At 47.3% G+C, this 19,494-nt stretch overlaps 1 protein-coding gene across 4 annotated transcripts in view; it reads right to left on the bottom strand.

The window, feature by feature from the left end:
* The window catches only part of NMT2 (N-myristoyltransferase 2), a 70,848-nt gene extending 52,494 nt beyond the window's left edge, over positions 1 to 18,354 (bottom strand). For 2 of the 4 annotated variants that reach the window (XM_077897091.1, XM_077897093.1), the window contains exon 1: positions 18,125 to 18,306. In XM_077897091.1, coding sequence (XP_077753217.1) covers positions 18,125 to 18,234 — 110 coding nt within the window. In that variant the 5' untranslated portion in view covers positions 18,235 to 18,306. Of the gene's footprint in view, positions 1 to 18,124 lie in introns of all 4 variants that reach the window. The other 2 variants (XM_077897090.1, XM_077897089.1) reach the window with 2 other exon arrangements.
* Positions 18,355 to 19,494: the final 1,140 nt, after the last annotated feature.

Here is a 19,494-nt window from a genome sequence, read left to right as displayed (position 1 = left end):
CCATGCCGGGAGCCCGACGTGGGACTCGATCCCGGGACTCCAGGATCGCGCCCTGGGCCAAAGGCAGGCGCCAAACTGCTGAGCCACCCAGGGATCCCCATTAAAGGGATTTCTTAAAGAAAGAAAAAGCTGTAACTAGAAATAGAAAAATATATCAAAGAAAAAAAATCTCACTGGTAAAGGCACACATGTAGTTGTATATACAACTCAAAAGGTAGTAGATCAATCACTTACAAATCTAGTCTGAAGATAAAAAGACAAAAGTAGTAAAATCAATTATATCTACAATGGTTAGTTAAGAAATACACAAAATTAAAAGATTAAAAATATGGCATCAAATACATAAAATGTGGGTGACAAGGGAGTTAAACTGTAGAATGCATCTGAACTTAAACACCAACTTAAAACAGACTGCTATGGGGGCCCCTGCGGGGCTCAGTCTGTTAAGCATCTGCCTACAGCTCAGGTCATGTTCCCAGGGTCCCAGGACGGAGCCCCACATTGGGCTCCCTGCTCAGTAGGGAGCTGCTTCTCCCTCTGACCCTCCCCACTCTTTATGCTCTCCCTCACTCAAGTAAATAAACAAAATCTTTAAAAAAAATCACAACAGGTTACTACGTACATAGGTTATGAACCTTACAGTAACCACAAACCATTCTAATAAAAATGCAAAAAATGCAAGAGTCAAACACTTTAATCAACCAGAAACACCCAGGCGCCCCACAACATCAATTTACTATAAAAAAATAAAGTGGGAATAGAGAGAATGTACCTCAACATAATAAAGACCATATATGAAAAACCCACAGCTAACATCCTACTGAACAGTGAAAAGAGTTGGGAGAAACTTTTCCTTTAAGATCAAGAAAGAGAGAAGGATGCTCGTTCTTACCACTTTTATTCAACATAGTATTGTAAGTCCTTGCCACAGCAATTAGGTGAGGGAAAAAAGTTAAAAGGCATCCAAATTGGAAAGGAAGAGATAGAATCATCATTATTCACAGATAACATGAAACTATATACAGAAAACCTTAAAGTCTCCAACCCAAAACTATTAGAATAAATGAATTCAGTGAAGTTTCAGGATACAAAATCAACATACAGAAATCTGTTGCATTTCTATATATGAATAACTATAAAAAAAGAGAAATTAAGGGGAAAATATTTCACTTGGAATTGCACCAGAAAGAATAAAATAGTAATAAATTTAACCAAGGAGGTGAAAGACCTATACTCTGAAAACTGTAAGACATTTAATGAAAAAGATGGAAGAGGACACAAATAGAAAGATACATCATGCTGGTGGATTAGAACAATTAATACAATTAAAATGTCTATACTGACCAAAGCAATCTACAGATTCAATGTAATCCCTATCAAAACACCAATGGCATTTTTACCCTCTGGTGGCATTTTTCACAGAACAAATAATCCTAAAATTCATAGGGGACTCCAAAAGACCCCAAATATTCAAAGCAATCTCAAACAAGAACAAAGCTGGAAGTTTCATACCTTTGGATTTCAAATTATACTACAAAGCTATAGTAACCAATACAGTGTGGTTCTGGCACAGAAACAGACACACAAATCAAAAGAACAGAACAAAGAGCCCAGAAATAAGCCCAGACTTATATGGGTCCATTAATCCACCACAAAGGAGGCAAAAATATACAATAAGGAAAAGACAGTCTCTTCAATAAATGGTGCTGAAAACTGGGCAGCTACATGTAAAAGAATGAAACTGGACCACCTTCTTAAACCATATACAAAAATAAACTAAAAATGAATTCAAGACTTCAATATAAGACCAGAAACCATAAAACTCTTAGAAGAAAACATAGGCAGTGAGCTCTTTGACATTGGTCTTAGCAATATTATTTTTTGATCTCTCTCCTCAGGCAAGGGCAACGGAAGCAATGATAACAAATACATCAAACTAAAAACCTTTTGCACAGCAAAGGAAGCCATCAACAAAACAAAAAGGCAAGCTACCGAGTGAGAGAAGATATTTACAAATGATATATCTGGGATAAGGGCTTAACACATACAAATATGTTAGATAAAGAACCTCTACAACTCAATAGCAAAAAATTAAATAATCTAATTTAAAAATGGGCAGAAGACCTGAATAGACATTTCTCTAAAGAAGACATTCAAATGGCCAACAGACATAAAAAGATGCTCAACATCACTCATAAAGGAAATGTAAATCAGAAGCACAATGAGGTTATTACCTCACACCTGTCAGAAAGACTATTATTAAACAGACAAGAAATAACAAGTGCTGGTGAGGATGTGGAGAAAAAGGAACCCTGGCACACTGTTGGTGGGAGTGTAAACTGGTGTAGCCACTGTGGAAAACAGAAAGGAGCTTCCTCGAAAGATGAAAAATAGAACTATCATATGATCCACTAATTCCACTTGTAGGTATTTATCCGAAAAAAACAAAAACACTAATTCAGAAGGACATATGCACCCCTATGTTTACTGCAGCATTACATATCATACATATCACAATACGGAAGCGACCTACATGTTCTCTCTCTCTCAATCTATCTCTCTCTCTTTTTCAATGGAGTATTACTCAGCCATAAAAAATAATGCAATCTTGCCATTGGTGACAACACGGATAAACCTAGAGGGTCTTCTGTTAAGTGAAATTGGACAGAGAAAGACAAATACTGTACGCTTTATATGTGGAACCTAAAAACCAAAACAAACGAAAAAATAAAACAAAACAGAAACAGGCTCATAGGTACGGGGAACAAACTGACAGCTGCCCAAGAGGAAGTGAGTAGGGAGATGGATTATCTTCCAGTTATAAATAAGGCACAAGGATATAACATACAGCACAGGGAACATAGTCAATTATATCAAACAATGTCGTGTAATGACCGATGGTAACTAGATTTATCGTAGTGACCATTTCGTCATGCATTTAAACATCACATCAGGGCAGCCCAGGTGGCTCAGCGGTTTAGCGCTGCCTTCAGCCCAGGGCCTGATCCTGGAGACCCAGGATCAAGTCCTGTGTCGGGCTCCCTGCATGGAGCCTGCTTCTCCCTCTGCCTGTGTCTCTGCCTCTCTCTCTCTCTCTGTCTGTCATGAATAAATAAATAAAATCATTAAAAAAAACCCAAAAATCACATCATGATGTATATGAATTATTCTTCAATTAGAAAAGGAATTAATATGAAGACAACCACTGGAAAAAAAAATCACAATGCCTTTTCAACGGAAACATTTAAAAAACACAACAGAGTTCACTAATGGACAAATCAATGAAGTAGCATACGCACACCAGCAACGACCCATGGGGTACAGGAACTTGCTATGCAATAATGATTACATCACAAATGGTGGTGAAAAAATGAACTTTTTAGTAAATAGGAAATAGGTCAGGAAAAGTGACCCCCTATATGAAGAAAAACAAAATTAGTTTGCTGCTTCCCATATTATGAAAATAAATTTTAAATGAGTTAAAGATCCAAACTTAAAAAATATAACTTTGGGATGCTTGGGTGGTTCAGCGGTTGAGTGTGTCTGCCTTCGGCTCAGGGTGTGATCCCGGGGTTCTGGGATGGAGTCCTGCATCGGGCTCCCCACAGCGGGCCTGCTTCTCCCTCTACCTGTGTCTAGGCCTTCCTCTCGGTGTCTCTCACGAATAAAATAAAATAAAATCTTTAAGATATATATATATATATAAAAAACCTTAAAAATTAAGGCAATGAGGGGCACCTGGCTGGCTCAGCAGGTAGAACATGCAACTCCTGATCTTGGGGTTGTCAAGTTGGGGCCCCACCTGAGGCCTAGAGATTACTTAAAAAAAAAATCTAATGGGCGCCTGAGTTGCTCAGTTGGTTAAGTGTCCAACTCTTGGTCTCAGCTCAGGTCTTGTTCTCAGGGTTGTGAGTTCAAGCCCCGCATTGAGCTCCACATGTGGAACCTCCTTGAAAAAAATATAAAAATAATCAACAAGTAGGGATCCCTGGGTGGCGCAGCGGTTTGGCGCCTGCCTTTGGCCCAGGGCGCGATCTTGGAGACCTGGGATCGAATCCCACATCGGGCTCCCGGTGCGTGGAGCCTGCTTCTCCCTCTGCCTGTGTCTCTGCCTCTCTCTCTCTCTGTGTGACTATCATAAATAAATAAAAAATTAAAAAAAAATCAACAAGTAAATAAATAAAATCTAAAAAACAAAACAAACAAAAAAACAAACTTAAGGCAGTGATTGTTGTCAGCATAGTTACCGTCTATCCAGTGCCTAGAACAGTGCCTGGCACGTAGTAGGTGATCGAGTGCCTATCTGCTGAAAGAATAAGGTAACAGCTTCACGATGTCAGTGAAGGAGATTATTCCTTAAATGAGCCCTGAAAAGCACAAACCACAGATAAAAGGCATATATCCGAGTTAAATATTTTGTGGCAAGCTGATCCTAATAATTTTAAGCTTACAAGGATGAGGCCAGATGTTCACAAAACACACCACACAGTACTGTTAAGGGCCAGAATACACCAAAGGCTCTTTCCCCTTCACATCTTCTCTCCAGCACGGAGCAGGAGGAGCACGCGGGCCGGGTGCAGGCACCAGCCAGGGTCACGCCCTCTGGCTTTACTCCGGCTCCGCCACTTCCGAGCTGTGTGACTGGAGCATCTTACTTAAGCTCTCGGTGCTTCCGTTGCCACAGCTGTACAAGGGCGCGCTTTCGGTAGCCACCATGAGGCCGACTGCGAGGACAAGGCCGGTTGGCAGGGGCAGCAGGCCCACGGACATCGCAGCGTCACCTGTGAGCATGACCGCGCCGCGGGCCGTGCAGCCAGCGCTGCCGGAGGCGTGGGTTTCTCGTCCTGCCGCTCGGGCCCACCCTCCATGAAACTGCACCTTCCCTTGTAGTCCCGGCTTTTAAAACGGCGCCCGACCCACCAAAGGGCCTCAACAAATATTTGCTGGATGAATGCGAAATCGAGGAGACAAAGACCGAAGCTGACAGGGCAGGCCGTGGGCAGGCGCTTCGCGAAAGAAGGATCTGGAACAGCCAAGAGTCTGGGCGGGACGCCCCGCCTCACGGGCAGGAAGGAACGTGGCAGTAACCCGCGGGGCGCCTGCGAGTCCGACGGGCCGCAGGACGCGAGGGAAGGGGGCGGGGGCGGCCGCGGCCACGGAGCCGGCGCGAAGCTGCAGAGGCGCCCCGGGCCCGGCCGCGGCCTGTGAGGCACGTGCTGTGGCGAGGAAGCCCGAGAGGGGGAGGGGGCGGCGGCGGGCGCGGCGGGCGGGGCGGGCGGGGCGGGCTGCAGGCGGCTCCTCCACGCGGCTCCCCGCTCGGCCCGTCCTCACCTACGCGGGCCTCCTGCCTTGCTTGTGGTCTCTAAACACTTTCTGTCCGCCTATTTGTTTTTTTTGGTTTTTGTTGTTGTTGTTGTTGTTTTGGCTTTTTTTAGATTTTATTTATTTCTTCCTGAGAGCCACAGAGAGGCAGAGACGCAGGCGGAGGGAGAAGCAGCTCCCTGAGGGGAGCCCGACGCGGGACTCGATCCCGGGTCCGCGGTCAGGACCTGAGCGGAAGGCAGGCGCTCCACCGCGGAGCCCCCGGGCGCCCCTCGGCCTCTGTCTTTCAGCCAATTGTACTGGACGTTCAGGGCGGGCGTGCCCTGGGTAGGGTGCCACATCCTGTCCCCACACGGAAAGGCACTACCAGGATCAAGCAACAGGCGGCGGTTTTGATCAGTTCACGAACCCAAAGGTGCTTCAGGTGCCCTGTGGACAGAGGACAGTTTGCACCCGTGGCTGTGGGCAGGGGCCGTCCCGCCGGCCTGGAGGCCGCAGGCTCTCCTCATGCCGGGTCGGGGCACCCAGAGCGCACAAGCTGATCACGTGCTGGCCGGGTCCCTAATGGATCTGACCCACAGCTCCGGTTCTCCAGGCAGCCTGGGCCCAGCAGCTCCTCTGTGCAATTCCAGGGAGGACCTCTCCTGACCTCTCCACCCTCTTTCTCCAACCCCAAGTGGGACCCACAGGCCAGAGCAAGAAGCCACCGTTCCAGGTGTCATCATCTGGCACGGCGATGGCCTGAGCCCATCGGTTGGGTGGCTCCATCCCTCCGCCAGCACCCGGCTCTCCTCAGGAGGCTGCCGCGGGAAGTCTAGGTCAGAAGTTCCCAAAGCCACGTTATCTCCGATCACGCGTAAGTCATGGACAGGCCTTTGAAAGGCTCAGAGCTCAAAGATGCCCCCAGGCTCATGGCCAGTGGAGGTCAGAGATCATGATAAAGGTCAGACCGGTGGTGGCAGCGCAGCGACTGAGGCAGTGATGTTGGGTGGCGGTCATGGGGGACCAGCCAACAATTTCAATATTTACACAGCTGTTAGAAGCAGAGGGTGGCTAGTTGAGGGCAGTAGCTCCAGCAAGCCCCAGATTCAACCCAGGCCGAGCTGGAGTAGAAGAACCTGGATGACTCCCGTTGCTACCTTCTGATCGACCAGTCGATCGGTTTGCTAACCAATCCCGCTTTTTTAGATATTTGGTTGCTTGCCAGCTTTCAGTTGTTTCAACTCTCACCATAAAGTAAATGTGAGAAAATGTGTCCTACCTCGTTAGCCTTCTCTTTCCACAATCATTTCATTATTACAAACAATTTTAGTGCCTACTTCCCATAAAACCCAATTCTGATAAGAGTTGATGTTAGTTATAATAAAATTGTGTCAATATGCATTGGCTAGAAACTGACCTAGTGTGAATTACAGTTTGGGAAGCTAAGACTTGTCTTTGCAGATAGTCCAAGGTCAGAATAAAGGAGAAAATACATAAATGTAAATAAAAAATTGAGTGTATCTTTAAGTTCATTATATATAATTAAAAGACAAAGTACAAATTGTTCAGCTATTCAACCAACACACTTCTTAAAGGCTTATTTCTTTGCCTCTTAGGCAAAACTGTTTCTGAAGATGAAATGATGAACACAGCAGGTGGAAATATTTTTTTTAAAGGCTTGCGGGAGTTGGCAAAGAATACTCTTCAAGATAGTTCCAATTAGTGAAAAACCATCTATTTGCTATAACGTCTCACCCACACTCACGATGTTTTTCTAATAGAATAACTGATATACACTAGCTCCTCCTTACACAAATTTTCTCATTTCTGGACCTTTCAGAGGCAAATAGTTATTAACAAGTCAAAAATAAATCTCTTCCCTGGCTAGAATTCATTTCAATAATGGATTAGCATTGTTATATTTAATAATCATACATCAGCAAAGTGAATACATCAACATGCTTTTCAAATGATATTCCTGTTTCTAAATTCCCTTACACATCAAAGTTTCATTCTCTTTTTTGTAGATCCCAATGCTGATCACCGACAGGGTCAAATCTCTCATTACAGGAACATTCCATATGCATATGAAATCCTTGTGGTTACAGAGTGTGGCAAAATATTATGCTTTTCCCTCCCTCAGAAAATTCCCATGAAGAAGTAAGGAACAACATCCGTAATGGGGAGAAGCACTGCCATATAGGAGGAGTGTTGAGGCTACCGTAGCAACAAGGTAATCAATCATCTCCTGGAATCACAAAAGTGAACTTAGGAGTTCTCAAACACAGAAGGATGTGACTTCCACAACCCAGAAGGCAGCTAAACACAATCCACTTTGGGGATGGTAGGAGAAATATTTATTTTTTTTTTTTAAGAAATAAATTTTTAAAAAGCACAGAGATACTCCCATGCTCAGAGAAATTAAACTGAGGGTTAGTGATGGAAGCTTCTTGATCCCTGGTTTAATACTAATTTCAGCATGCCGCACAACTTCCCTAAAACTTGTTAGCTGAAAAAAATTCAAAGGTATTTGTTAAGAAATATTTTGAAGAGAGACGACTGCCTTTAGCTCAGGTCGTAATCCTGGGGTCCGGAATCAAGTCCCGCATCGGGCCCCTGCGAAAAGCCTGCTTCTCCCTCTATGTCTCTGCCTCTCTCTGTGTGTGTCCCTCATGAATAAATAAAAAAATCTTTAAAAAAAAGATATTTTGGAGAAATGATATACATACAAGGATATTAATTCCATCACTGTTTACTTGCACAAAAGATAGAAAACCACCTCACAATCTATTCACAGGAACAAGTTAAAGAAATAACGATATAGCCAGTCAATGATATAATATACAGCCTTTTCAAAAATGAGGTCTGGGGGACACCTGGGTGGCTCAGTGGTTGAGCGCCTGCCTTTGGCTCAGGGCATGGTCCTGGAGTCCCGGGTTCAATTCCCACATCGGGCTCCCTGCATGGTGCCTGCTTCTCCCTCTGCCTGTGTCTCTGCCTCTGTCTCCCTGTATCTCTCATGAATAAATAAATAAAATCTTTTAAAAAATGTTAATAAATAAGTAAAATAAGAAATGAGGTTGGGGACACTTGGGTGGCTCAGCAGTTGAGCATCTATCTCCCTTTGGCTCAGGGTGTGATCCCGGGGTCCTGGGATTGAGTCCCGCATCGGGCTCCCCACAGGGAGCCCGTTTCTCCCTCTGCCTATGTCTCCTCCTCTCTCTGTATAAATAAATAAATAAATAAATAAATAAATAAATAAATAAATAAATAAAGAGGTTGGTCTATATGGTCTGATACACCTAATGATTTCAGAGATACACATGTTAAGTGAAACACCAAGGTGCAGCAGTGGTACAGTATGCTGCCCTTTGCACTGAATGCATGTACAAGCACACGCACATGCAAGCACACCATACCTTTGTATACGTAGAAGGACGGACACGAACTGGCAATGGCAGCTGCTCCTGAGGAGGGATACTCAGTACTGGGAGAGTAAGATTCCTTTTGCACTGGATACCCTTTTGTGCCTTTTGATTTTGTATTTTGTAACCACGTGCTCATATTGCCTATTCAAAATATTTTTTAAATTCAAAACACGAAGGTACAAAGCCAAAGCAAATACACAGATGTTGTATTAGTTAGCATACAGGTTGGGCTGCCTGGGGTAAGGTCCCACACAACAGAGTATCTGACACAGGAGTTCACTTCTCTCTCATGAATCTCCATGTGCCTAAGTTCTAGAAGATGGGCCAGGCTCCCTCCACTTTGTTTGCTGCCATCCCCAGGATGTCTGCTGGGTTCACCTGGTCCAACGCAATTTCATCCCACATGCACACCTGGGCCAGTGGGAGGCTCCAGGGAAACGCTCCAGGTGGCAGGTAAAGACAGTGTTGCCTTGGAAGAAGGGGTCCACTTGTGGCCTTGGCGCATAAGCCCAACAGCATTTACTGAATAAATGGTGAGTCTTCCCAGGGCCAGAGGAGGGACTCAGAGAGGGCTATGATGTTCACGGCATGTCAAATGACAGGAATCTCCAGGATGACAGGAAATGTTTGCATTTTTATAAAAAATAAGAACAGGAAAATGTATATATGAATACACCAAGGCATGGTCTTTTTGCTTCTTGATATATTCTGATGTTCTACGTGCTTCTGAAAAATTTTTAAAAAAGAAACTTCATTTGGAAAAACAAAAAACTCTGCTTTTACTAGTTCTTTTTTAAAAGATTTGATTTATTTGAGAGAGAATGAGAGAGACAGAGAGAATACAAGTGGGGAGGGGGAGAGGGAGAGGAGAAGTAGGGAGCCCGATGTGGGGCTCGATCTCAGGATCCTGGGATCCTGACCTGAGCTGAAGGAGGACGCTTAACTGACTGAGCCACCCAGGTGCCCCCCAATGGTTCTTTCTTCAGTTTCTTTTCTTCTTCTTTTTTAATTTTTTAAAAAGATTTTATTTATTTATTCTTGAGACGGGGGGAGGGGCAGAGACACAGACAGAGGGAGAAATAGGCTCCATGCAGGGAGCCCAACGTGGGACTCAATCCCGGGTCTCCAGGATCACACCCCGGGCTGAAGGCGGCGCTAAACCTCTGAGCCACCCGGGCTGCCCTCTTTCTTCAGTTTCTATAAAATGTTAACAAACACCCAAAGGATAGTAAAAAGCAAGTATCCCTCTACCCTACCCCCCCCCCAAAAAAAAAAAACAAATGAAAAGACTATGGAAAATGATCATGGTAACTGAATCACTATCTTTCTTAGGAACATACTATATGAACAAAGTGAACACAGCCGCGGGAATGAAGGAGCCCACATTTCCCTCGTGCATGCGCTTATGTGTGTGTGTGTTTAAGCCAGTAACAGACATGCAACGTGCTAACAAAAGCAAAACTGTAAAGTTAAAATCCCAACTCCCTTTGGGACCCCCACCAGGTGACTTGTGCACTGCCTTGCCTCCTAGCATGGGGAGCCTGACAGGCCCTAAGTCACTCACAGGAACTCAAAACACCCACAAAAGCATGACGAGCTCAAGTGCCACACAAGCTGGGCCATGGAGCTGGGGAACCAGTGTGCTCCAGTGGATTCCTCCAGCAGCTCTATCCTTCTGGAACACTCGACACTGGATTCAGAGCCCTGTCGGCTCGCTGCAGGAAAGCTGCCCGCAGGCCTGCTGGGTGGCTGCGCTGGCAGGCGGAGGACACGGAAGGATGCTGGTATGCAGGAGGCCACGGCGGGGCGGCCACAGAGCCTGCTCTAGAAGGGAGACCAGACAGCCACGAAGCAGGCACAGAAGAAGAAAGATCTCACTGCAAAATGCGGATGCTATAATTAGAATTAGTCCTTGAGCAGACCTGAAGAGAAATTTAAGAGGGCTCCCTGTAATCAAGTTGCAATATTTTTTCTTACACAAGGAAATGGACTAATTTATTTTTAAATTCGTTGACATTTCCTGTACTCATTACGCCTGTGGATTCTGGCTCTCGAGGTGCTCACGTTGGTCATCTCTGACTGAAAGGGAGATAAGCTTGAAACACTATCAAACAAATGACTCCACTGATTTATGGCTCATGCAGGTTAGTGCAGGGGCCGAGAGTTTACAGTCAGATGGCGAGAGGCCCAAGACCAGAGTCTGCATGTGAGGTGTGGCCTGGATGAGTTCTTCCCATTTGGAAAAGCCCCCGTCTCCCCATCGGTTGTTGCAAAGGTTCAACAAGAAAAATGTATACACAGAGTATGAAGAGCATTACCAAAAGTTCAAAAAATTTGCAATTATTTTACCACGCTGGGGTCGACGCAGCATAGAACCCCCCTGCAAATCCAGAGTCCACGTCCTTTCAGTTAGAATTAGGGGAAAAAAATCCTTCACGTCACAAAATTCCTCATGCGTCCGGGGGAAAGTTTCAGATCAGAAATTAACTTGTCAGTGGAGATAAAGAACCACTGGCATCCGGTCAGCAAATCTTTGTTAAGCCACCAAGGCGTTCAATGACCAGAGGTGCCAAGGATCAGAGGCTGCAGGCACGGTCCCCACGCTCTGTCCACCTGGAGGAAGGCAGGCGGCCACACGCTCATGTTAAGCCACCAAGGTGTTCAATGCACCAGGGGTGGCAGGGATCAGAGGCTGCAGGCACAGTCCCCGTGCTCCGTCCTCCTGGAGGCAGGCAGGTGGCCACACGCTCATGTTAAGCCACCAAGGTGTTCAATGCGCCAGGGATGGCAGGGATCAGAGGCTGCAGGCACGGTCCCCGCGCTCCGGCCACCTGGAGGCAGGCAGGTGGCCCCTCACTTGCACTGGGCAGGCCTGTACTGCGGTGCCAGCCTTGTTCGCCACCCCGTCCCGGCAAGCCCTATGGGGCCTCGGACAGGGGTTACCACCTTGGGTGGCAGCCTTGGCGACAGAAAGGGCACCGGAGGGGAACCCTGGGTGGCGCAGCGGTTTGGCGCCTGCCTTTGGCCCAGGGCGCGATCCTGGAGACCCAAGATCGAATCCCACATCGGGCTCCCGGTGCATGGAGCCTGCTTCTCCCTCTGCCTGTGTCTCTGCCTCTCTCTCTCTCTCTCTGTATGACTATCATAAATAAAAAAAAAAAAAAAAAGAAAGGGCACCGGAGCCAGATCTGGAATTTGGAGAAGGGGCAGAGGTGGGAAGATTCAGAGAACACCCCGGGGGGGGGGGGGGGCGGGGAGGACTCCCCAGAACAGGTGGGAAGCGGCGGCTGGTGGACGGGCAAGGCCACTAAGTCAATCCCTCGGGTGAGCAGTGATGTGGGGCGTAGCAGCCTTCGTGAGCAGCGCCTGGGGGGGACCCGGGGTGACAGATGCCTAACCGCCCCCGAGTCCCATGTCAGCGGGGAAGGAGCCAAAAGCACTAGAGCTAGTGACTGGGTGGCTGGAGGGAACCCAGCATGGGGGGGGGGGGGCAGGAAGGCCTCCATCCTCAAGAAATCACCATCAAGGTGGAAAACCCTCGGGTTATAGAACGACAGAGAGAAAAATCCTAGAAACTTCCAGACTCAAAACAAGTCAAAACAAAGAAAGAGTATGGTTTCCTATATAAGAAAGAGAAGCAGATTGGCAGAGAGACAGCATCTGTGCCACTAAATGCTAGATGATAATAAAGCGTTTGTGGAGTGTGGAGTTTGGAGGAAAAAAAAATGATTATTCTACAATTACACGCATGCCCAGACTATGGTTTATTCATGAAGACAAAAGAAAGGCATCTTCAGACATACAAGAATTCAGAAAATATGTCATCTGCCTATGCTAATAAAAAAATTAAATGAGAAAGTACTCAAGAAGGAATGGTTTACAAGGAATAGTGACAAGCAACAGAAACGGGAGTCTGAGAAGATTTTGACAATATGGCTGTGAATATAATGTAATAGTTACGAAGAAAGTTTTAACGGGGTACGAGGGCAAAAATAAAAAAAGCCACATGGGATTAAAATTCCAGACTATTCCAACAAAACCCAGGACATGTAAAGGAAGGAAAAGTTAAAACATCCTACACATTTTGTTTTGCTCAATGGTAGACTATTTTGGATCGTGGTTAATTTTAATCACCGATAGAAATACAGATAGAAACACGCTTGTTCAAAATTTAAAGATCACTCCCAGAAGAAAAAAAAATAATAATAGGGTAAAGAATTTCCAAACCATTAGAGAGGGAGAAAATGAAATCTATCTTCTAAAGACAAGAATAAAGAAGTATTTTGAGCACCACAAAAGCTTATAAAAGTCAAAAGCAGGATATGATCTGAGCTGTCCAATCTCATACACACTACTCAGGAAGGGCTAAATTTAAATTAATTAAAATTAAATAAAATTTAAAATTCAGTTCCTTAGTCACACTAACCACATTTCAAGTGGCTAGTGACCTCTGTATTGGGACATTCCCATCACTGCAGAAAGTTCTAGCAGACAACACTAACAGAGGAAAAGACAAGAAATGAGTCCTTGTAAAGTTTGATCCTCTTAATGTTAAATGTGCACTTTCATGTATATATTAAAATATTAGTTGATTAAACTGTCAATAGTGGTTTCTCTAGCAAATAAGATGACCAGGGGTCTTCTACTCCCTATACACTTTATTGTTTGAATTTGTTTTTCAAAGATTTTATTTATTTATTTGAGAGAGAGAGAGAGACAGCTCAAGCATAGGGAGAAGCAGAAGAGGAGGCAGAGAGAAAAGCATACTCCGCCGAGCAGGGTGCCTGAAGGGGGGCTTGATCCCAATACCCTGAGATCATGATCTGAGTCAAAGGCAGAAGCTTGCCCTTTTGTCTGAATTTTTAATAAAGCTTACTTTATTCTTAAAAATGAGTAAAAGTCAAAACATTTTTTCCAATATGGTAAAAAAAAAACCAAAAAAAAAAACCCAGCCAACCAACGTTTTTCTTGAGCTTGATACAGAATTTGGTTCTAATCCCTGAGTTAACTAACCAACTGACTCTAACTCCTATATAATTACAGTGACACTCGTGTTAATAAACCATTTCAACACAACAAAGAGTGTGTCCCACACCTAGAAATTTTCCAGAGTTTAGCTCAGTTTCTGGAAAAAGTTCCTTTAGGGCCCATGGGTGATATCACATTTCAGATGCAAGCTGGAACAGGCACTGGACGATTGCAAACTGTATTTCTTGAATTGAGGGGGTTCCTTGGGCGTAGGCTGTTAATACACCTTTCCATTTAGATTTACACAGTTGATAACAGGTCAAATTTCAGAAAGGGCGGCTCTGAATTATCCTCCCGAGAAATTCCCACAGCCAGTCTCAACAATACACAGATAGAGTCAGAAAGAAGAACACACTGCATGTAGAATAAGGTCAATTCCCCCCCCCGCCCCCGCCCCCGAACCGAGCTGGGTGTGGGAGAAGAGAGGTTATATGCTCTTTGTTAAAAGAATTCCAAAATTTTAGTCTTTACCAAATACCAGATCTTTAATTTTTCTAAGAAAAAAAAAATTCTTAAAAATGTCTCAGAATAACCCTCCAAAACTAAAACTATTTCACATCTACCCCAGGGAATAATTTGATCATTTGTGTGCCAACAACAGCATATTCATATATGCTTATTTTACTCCCTAAGTAAATATTCTTGGTAACTGCCTCCTATTCCACCGCCATGAATACTGAGGAGAAAGCTCTTAGTGGGAAGGAGATGAAAAACATCAATCTGTCTAGGAAAAAGAATTTTTTCTTTTGTTTTGTTTTGCATTCTGAAAATCAGTGTGGGTAAAGCCAGAAAGGAGATTTGGTTTTGTGCCAGCCTCAACACTCATTTTATTTGGGGCCAATTGTGACAATAACTATGCTTCATCTGCGTGGGAGGAGGGTGAGCCGAATGAGGGGTATTTACCACTACCCCATATACTTTACGAATGGAGAAAAGATATATGAAATGGGGGCAGAATGAGAAGATAGTGAGCTTGGCAGATTCTTGAACAACGTCCTCCATGTTTTCCCAAATCCTTTCCAAAGAAAGGCACAGAAGCCACCTATACATCAAACTGAGATAAGTACTAAAGCTCCTTGAGTATTTACCTAACGTCGAACCCACCTGGGCAAGCCCCATAGAGGTCACCCGATAGGTAACCTCTTCAGTGCATGGCCACCTGCTCCCTCGCACAACAGAAATCTTCAGTAATCTGGACTATTTTTAATAATTCACATAGAAAGCTGGATTGAAGTTCATTTTTATCTACGCAGAAAGTCTTTGCTAAGAAAATAAGAGTATAAATCTGATTACCTCAGAACTTCGAATTTGCCTGAAAGTTTGCAAGTTCCCTCCGAACTCTTTAGGACTCAGTTTCTTCCCCTAATTGTAAATCACATGTTAAGGGGAGTTATTTAAACAGTCTTTCTAGGAGAACATCTATTAGTCCTTTCACTGAGCATGGCATATTTCATTCGTGGATTTGAAGTACTATCCACAAAAATGAAGTAGTCTTTTTAGTCCATAAAGAAAATTCTATAAAAACAAGAGAAAAGCATACTACGTAATATGTTTACATTTTGGTGTGAAAGAATCTAATTTGGTATCTTCCTTTTATCTGAGGTTCTAGTTGCAACTTGGTATGTCTAAAATGAGTAGTAAATACATAAGAGTGGACCCTTGAACAGCATGGGTGTTAGGGGCTCTGACAGCCCACGGAGTCTGAAATCTTTGTATAACTTTTGACTTCCCCAAAGCTTAACTCCTGATAGCGCAGTGTTGGCCAGGAGCCTTACCAAAAACATAAACAGTCGATTAACATATATTGCATATGTTATACATATTATATACTATAGTCTTACAGTAAAGTAAGCTAGAGAAAAGAAAATGTTATTAAGAAAATAATAAGGAAAGTACATTTAAGTACTGCACTCAAAAAAAAAAAAAGTACTGCACTCTATTATTTATGGGGAAAAAAATCACATACAATTGGACCCATGTAATTCAAACCAGTGTTGTTCAAGGGTCATCTGCATACTCAATTGTGGGGGTAAATTAATTCCTTCAGGCCACAAGGGTTCTACACAGTAATTATTGCTTTGTGTGCTGACCCGTACGTAGTGGCCTCAAAGCGATAATTCATCATTAAAAGGAAAACTGTTTACCTACGTATTCCTCCAAAGGCTCTTTATTGGTCACTTAACTTAAACCAGTAAAGAATGAAGAGGCCGACCATAGAAAAGAGGAGTCTTTCAAATGAAGACATTTACAAACCTGAGCTATGCAAGGAAAAAAAAAAATCTAGGTTTCTCCTGAGCCATGGCATCAGTACACAAGCCAAATGAAACACAATTACCCTCAAACTTGGCACATACCATCTAAATTCAAATCTGAAAAAGCAGTCCAACAAGTGCAGCGACTGGACTTTTTACCAATCTCCTCCCATGTAACTGCCTATAAAGAAATCCATTCTATCAATCTCTTCCCACTAGAACTTGTTATATTATCTGCTCTTGGTTGAAACACTTCAGTCCACTGGGCATCTCTAAATTTTGAGTAACCGTGCTAGCCTACAAAATGTGCATGTACAAAACTGAAAATCTCTGAAGAGGACATAGCGATGCCTCTGGGTGCTGATCTGGGAACTTCACGCAGCCTCTAGGTGGCAAGGCGTCTTGGGCCAGGTCCAGATCAATGGGCACACAGATGAGCCCTTCTCCGTAGCATGAATGCTCTGCACTGTGTAGGCAAGGAGGTACAAATCAAACCTTCCGAAGAATGAATAATAAATAGAAATCACAGTGGAGAAGACAAAAGTCCAGGGTCTCTCCAGAAAGATAACAGACAGGTGTGGAAGTTACTTGGGTAACCCATATTTCACCTGGACCATCCTAGCACATTTCACCCTAGCACTAATACTATTGTCTCAAAAGTGTATTTATATTTAGCCAGCTATCACAGGCAAATTTCTATCCCCACATACACAGAACTCAAGCTCAGATTTCTGTTGAATTTCCTTTCCTCTAAAAAAAAAAAAAAAAAAATTCCAGACTTGAATTGTAACATTCGGTACTTGCAGCTGCCACCGAAGTATTATTCACTGCAAAAAATATAAAAAGCAACTTGCAAATGGGAGAAACATTTAGTCAGCTTTTCCTTTTCTTGATCTCTTTTAATATTTTATAACACATGAAAGCTCAGTAAAAGTTCCTTTCTTAAACAAATCTTCAAGCAGACGTTAAAGAGAATGCAAATGCTTTACACTTTATATCATCAATCATTTAAAGGATCCTCTCCATGAACTGAATAAATAAGCCATCTGTGACGAAGGCCTCCCTATCATGTTTTCAAGCTGACCCACTTCATCAGTCACCATGGTTTGCAAAATCTCACATCGAAGGGGCAGCAGCAGTCAGCGCTCTGTGCCAGCGCACAGTCTGAATCCCAACGGGGTAAAGGGGAGTAACGCAAACACCACCTTCAAGGACCCCAGTCTGGTTTAAAATGACCGCACCCCTCCCAGACTCTAAAAACAGAACTTCAATACCCTTAACCGGAAGCAATCTTTTCTCCAAAGGGAGAGTAAAATCAAGTCTGCGGGGGAGAAAAGGGAGCCAGCGAAAAGGAGGAAGAAATCTGATCAGGTGCTAAAACGTGGGGTGCAGCTGGCTTTGCAGATCAAACACCCGCTTTGCAAGCAGGATCTGCTCAGATCCCCCCGCCCCGCGCCCCCGCCAAGCCTGAGCCCGAATCAGCGGGCGGGTCCTGCTCGAGAGAGGGCTGTGCGGGCGCGCCGGGCGGGGGCGGGGGCGGGGGCGGGGGTGGGGGCAGGTCCGCGCCCCCGCGCCCCCGCCCCGCCCCGCGCAGGCCGTGCGGGGCGCACAACTTTCCGCAGTTCCCCGCCGCCGCCCGCGCGCGGACCACCCCGCGCAATCCCAGCACCGCTCCCCCACGGGTCCTCTCCTCCTCCCGAGGCGGCGGCGGCGGCGGCGGCGGCGGCGGCGGCGGCTGGGGGAGGGGCGGGAGGCCCCGGCAGGACCTGGACAGGATGACAAGCAGCGCAGGAGGACGACTCCCCACAAAGGGCCGGGGGCCGCGCCTCCCCCGGTCCCGCCGAGCCGCTCGCCGGCCAGGACAGGCGCGTCGCACCCGCGGGCCGGGGCCCGGCCGGGCGCAGGCGGAGGCGCAGGCGGCGGCGCAGGCGGGGACGGGGACGGGGACGGGGACGGGGCCGAGCCGGGCCGGCGGCCCCGCGGCAGGTGACAGCAGAGGGCCCGCCCCGGGGACCCCCGCGCCCCCGCGCCCCCGCGCCCCCGGGGCCTCGCCCCCGGAGTCCGAGCGCAGCCCGCGCCGCCCCGCGCCGCCCCGCGCCGCCCCGCGCCTACCCTTTGGCGTGCTCCGTCTCCTCCTCATTGTCCCCGTCGATCCCGCACGTGTCCTGGTCGTCCAGCTCCAGGCTCTGCTGGCTGGCCGCAGACTCGCTGTCCTCCGCCATCGCGGCGGCGCGGGCTGGGGAGGCGGCGCTCGGGGCCGCGGGCGTGGGGGACCGGCGGCGGCGGCGGCGGCGAGAGCAGCTCCCCCTAGTGCCGCCAGCCGTCCCCTCCGCGCCCGGAGCCCCGGCGCCGCGCCCGCCGGCCCGCCCCGCCCCGCCCCGCCCCGCCCCGCCCGGGCCCGCCCACCGCGGCGGGGGCGACGGGGGCGGAGGGGGCGGGGCCACGCGGGGGAGGGGGCGGGGCCGGGGGGCGCGAGCCGGCGGACGGAGTGGGGCGGGTGGGGGCGGGGCCATGCAGGGGAGGGGGCGGTGCCGGGGGGGGCGCGAGCCGGCGGGGGGAGCGGGGTGGGGGCGTGGGCCCCCGGGCGCTCCCTGCCACCCGCCCGGGGCTCGGCTCGGAGTAGGTCCGCACGCTGCTCCGGATCCCGGAGTCTTCCCCGTGGAGCGCCCGCCGCGACGCTACCCCTCTACGGCTTAGGGAGCGCTTTTAACCGTTGCAGGCATCTTCCACTCAAGAGTAGGCGTGCCAGGGCCCATGATTTCTAGAAGCCTCCCGCACATACACAGACGCTCTTTTAAAAATTCCACTTCTTGTGTCTCGGGCCCACACCCTGTCAACTCAAAGTCCAAGGCCAAGCAGTGCCTCCCCTCCCCCTCCCCTCCCCCTCCCCCTCCCCATGCCAACGGCCTGGCAGCCCCACAACCCTTCACAGAGGAAAACCCTGAGCTGCCCCTGTTTTCCGTGGACATCGCCGCAGCCAGGCCGGAGCACAGCCACCGCCTTAGGGGCCCTGGGGCAGTGCTGTCCGTGTCGCTGCGGGATCGGACACTTGGCCTTCGCCACGTGCAAGTGTGAGCCCACGCGGCCGAGCGAACGGAGACGGTCCCCGGTGAAACTCTCGGTGGCCCCTGTGGACCTGGGGGGAAGGACGTGGGTGGCCAAGTACAGGGCAGGTGAAGTGCAGCTCGTCTGCGGCCGCGTTCCGTACACAGCAGCCCTTCGTTTGCTTCCCTGGAACGGCTGGCGTTCAACAGTCCTGCCAGACACGGGGAGGTTTACAAAGTCAGTGGAAAGAGAGTTCTCAGAAACTGCTCAGCGAGCAAAATGGAACTTTAAAAAGCCACCTGAGGGGCGCCTGGGTGGCTCAGCCGCTGAGCGTCTGCCTTCAGCTCAGGGCGTGATCCCGGGGTCCTGGGATCGAGTCCTGCGTTGGGCTTCCCGCAGGGAGTCTCCTTCTCCCTCTGCCTGTGGCTCTGCCTCTC

Source organism: Canis aureus, chromosome 5 (assembly GCF_053574225.1).
Source record: "Canis aureus isolate CA01 chromosome 5, VMU_Caureus_v.1.0, whole genome shotgun sequence".
NCBI classification, from domain to species: domain Eukaryota; kingdom Metazoa; phylum Chordata; class Mammalia; order Carnivora; family Canidae; genus Canis; species Canis aureus.
Note: the sequence above shows the minus strand (reverse complement) of the source record. Positions and strands in the feature narration are given on the sequence as shown.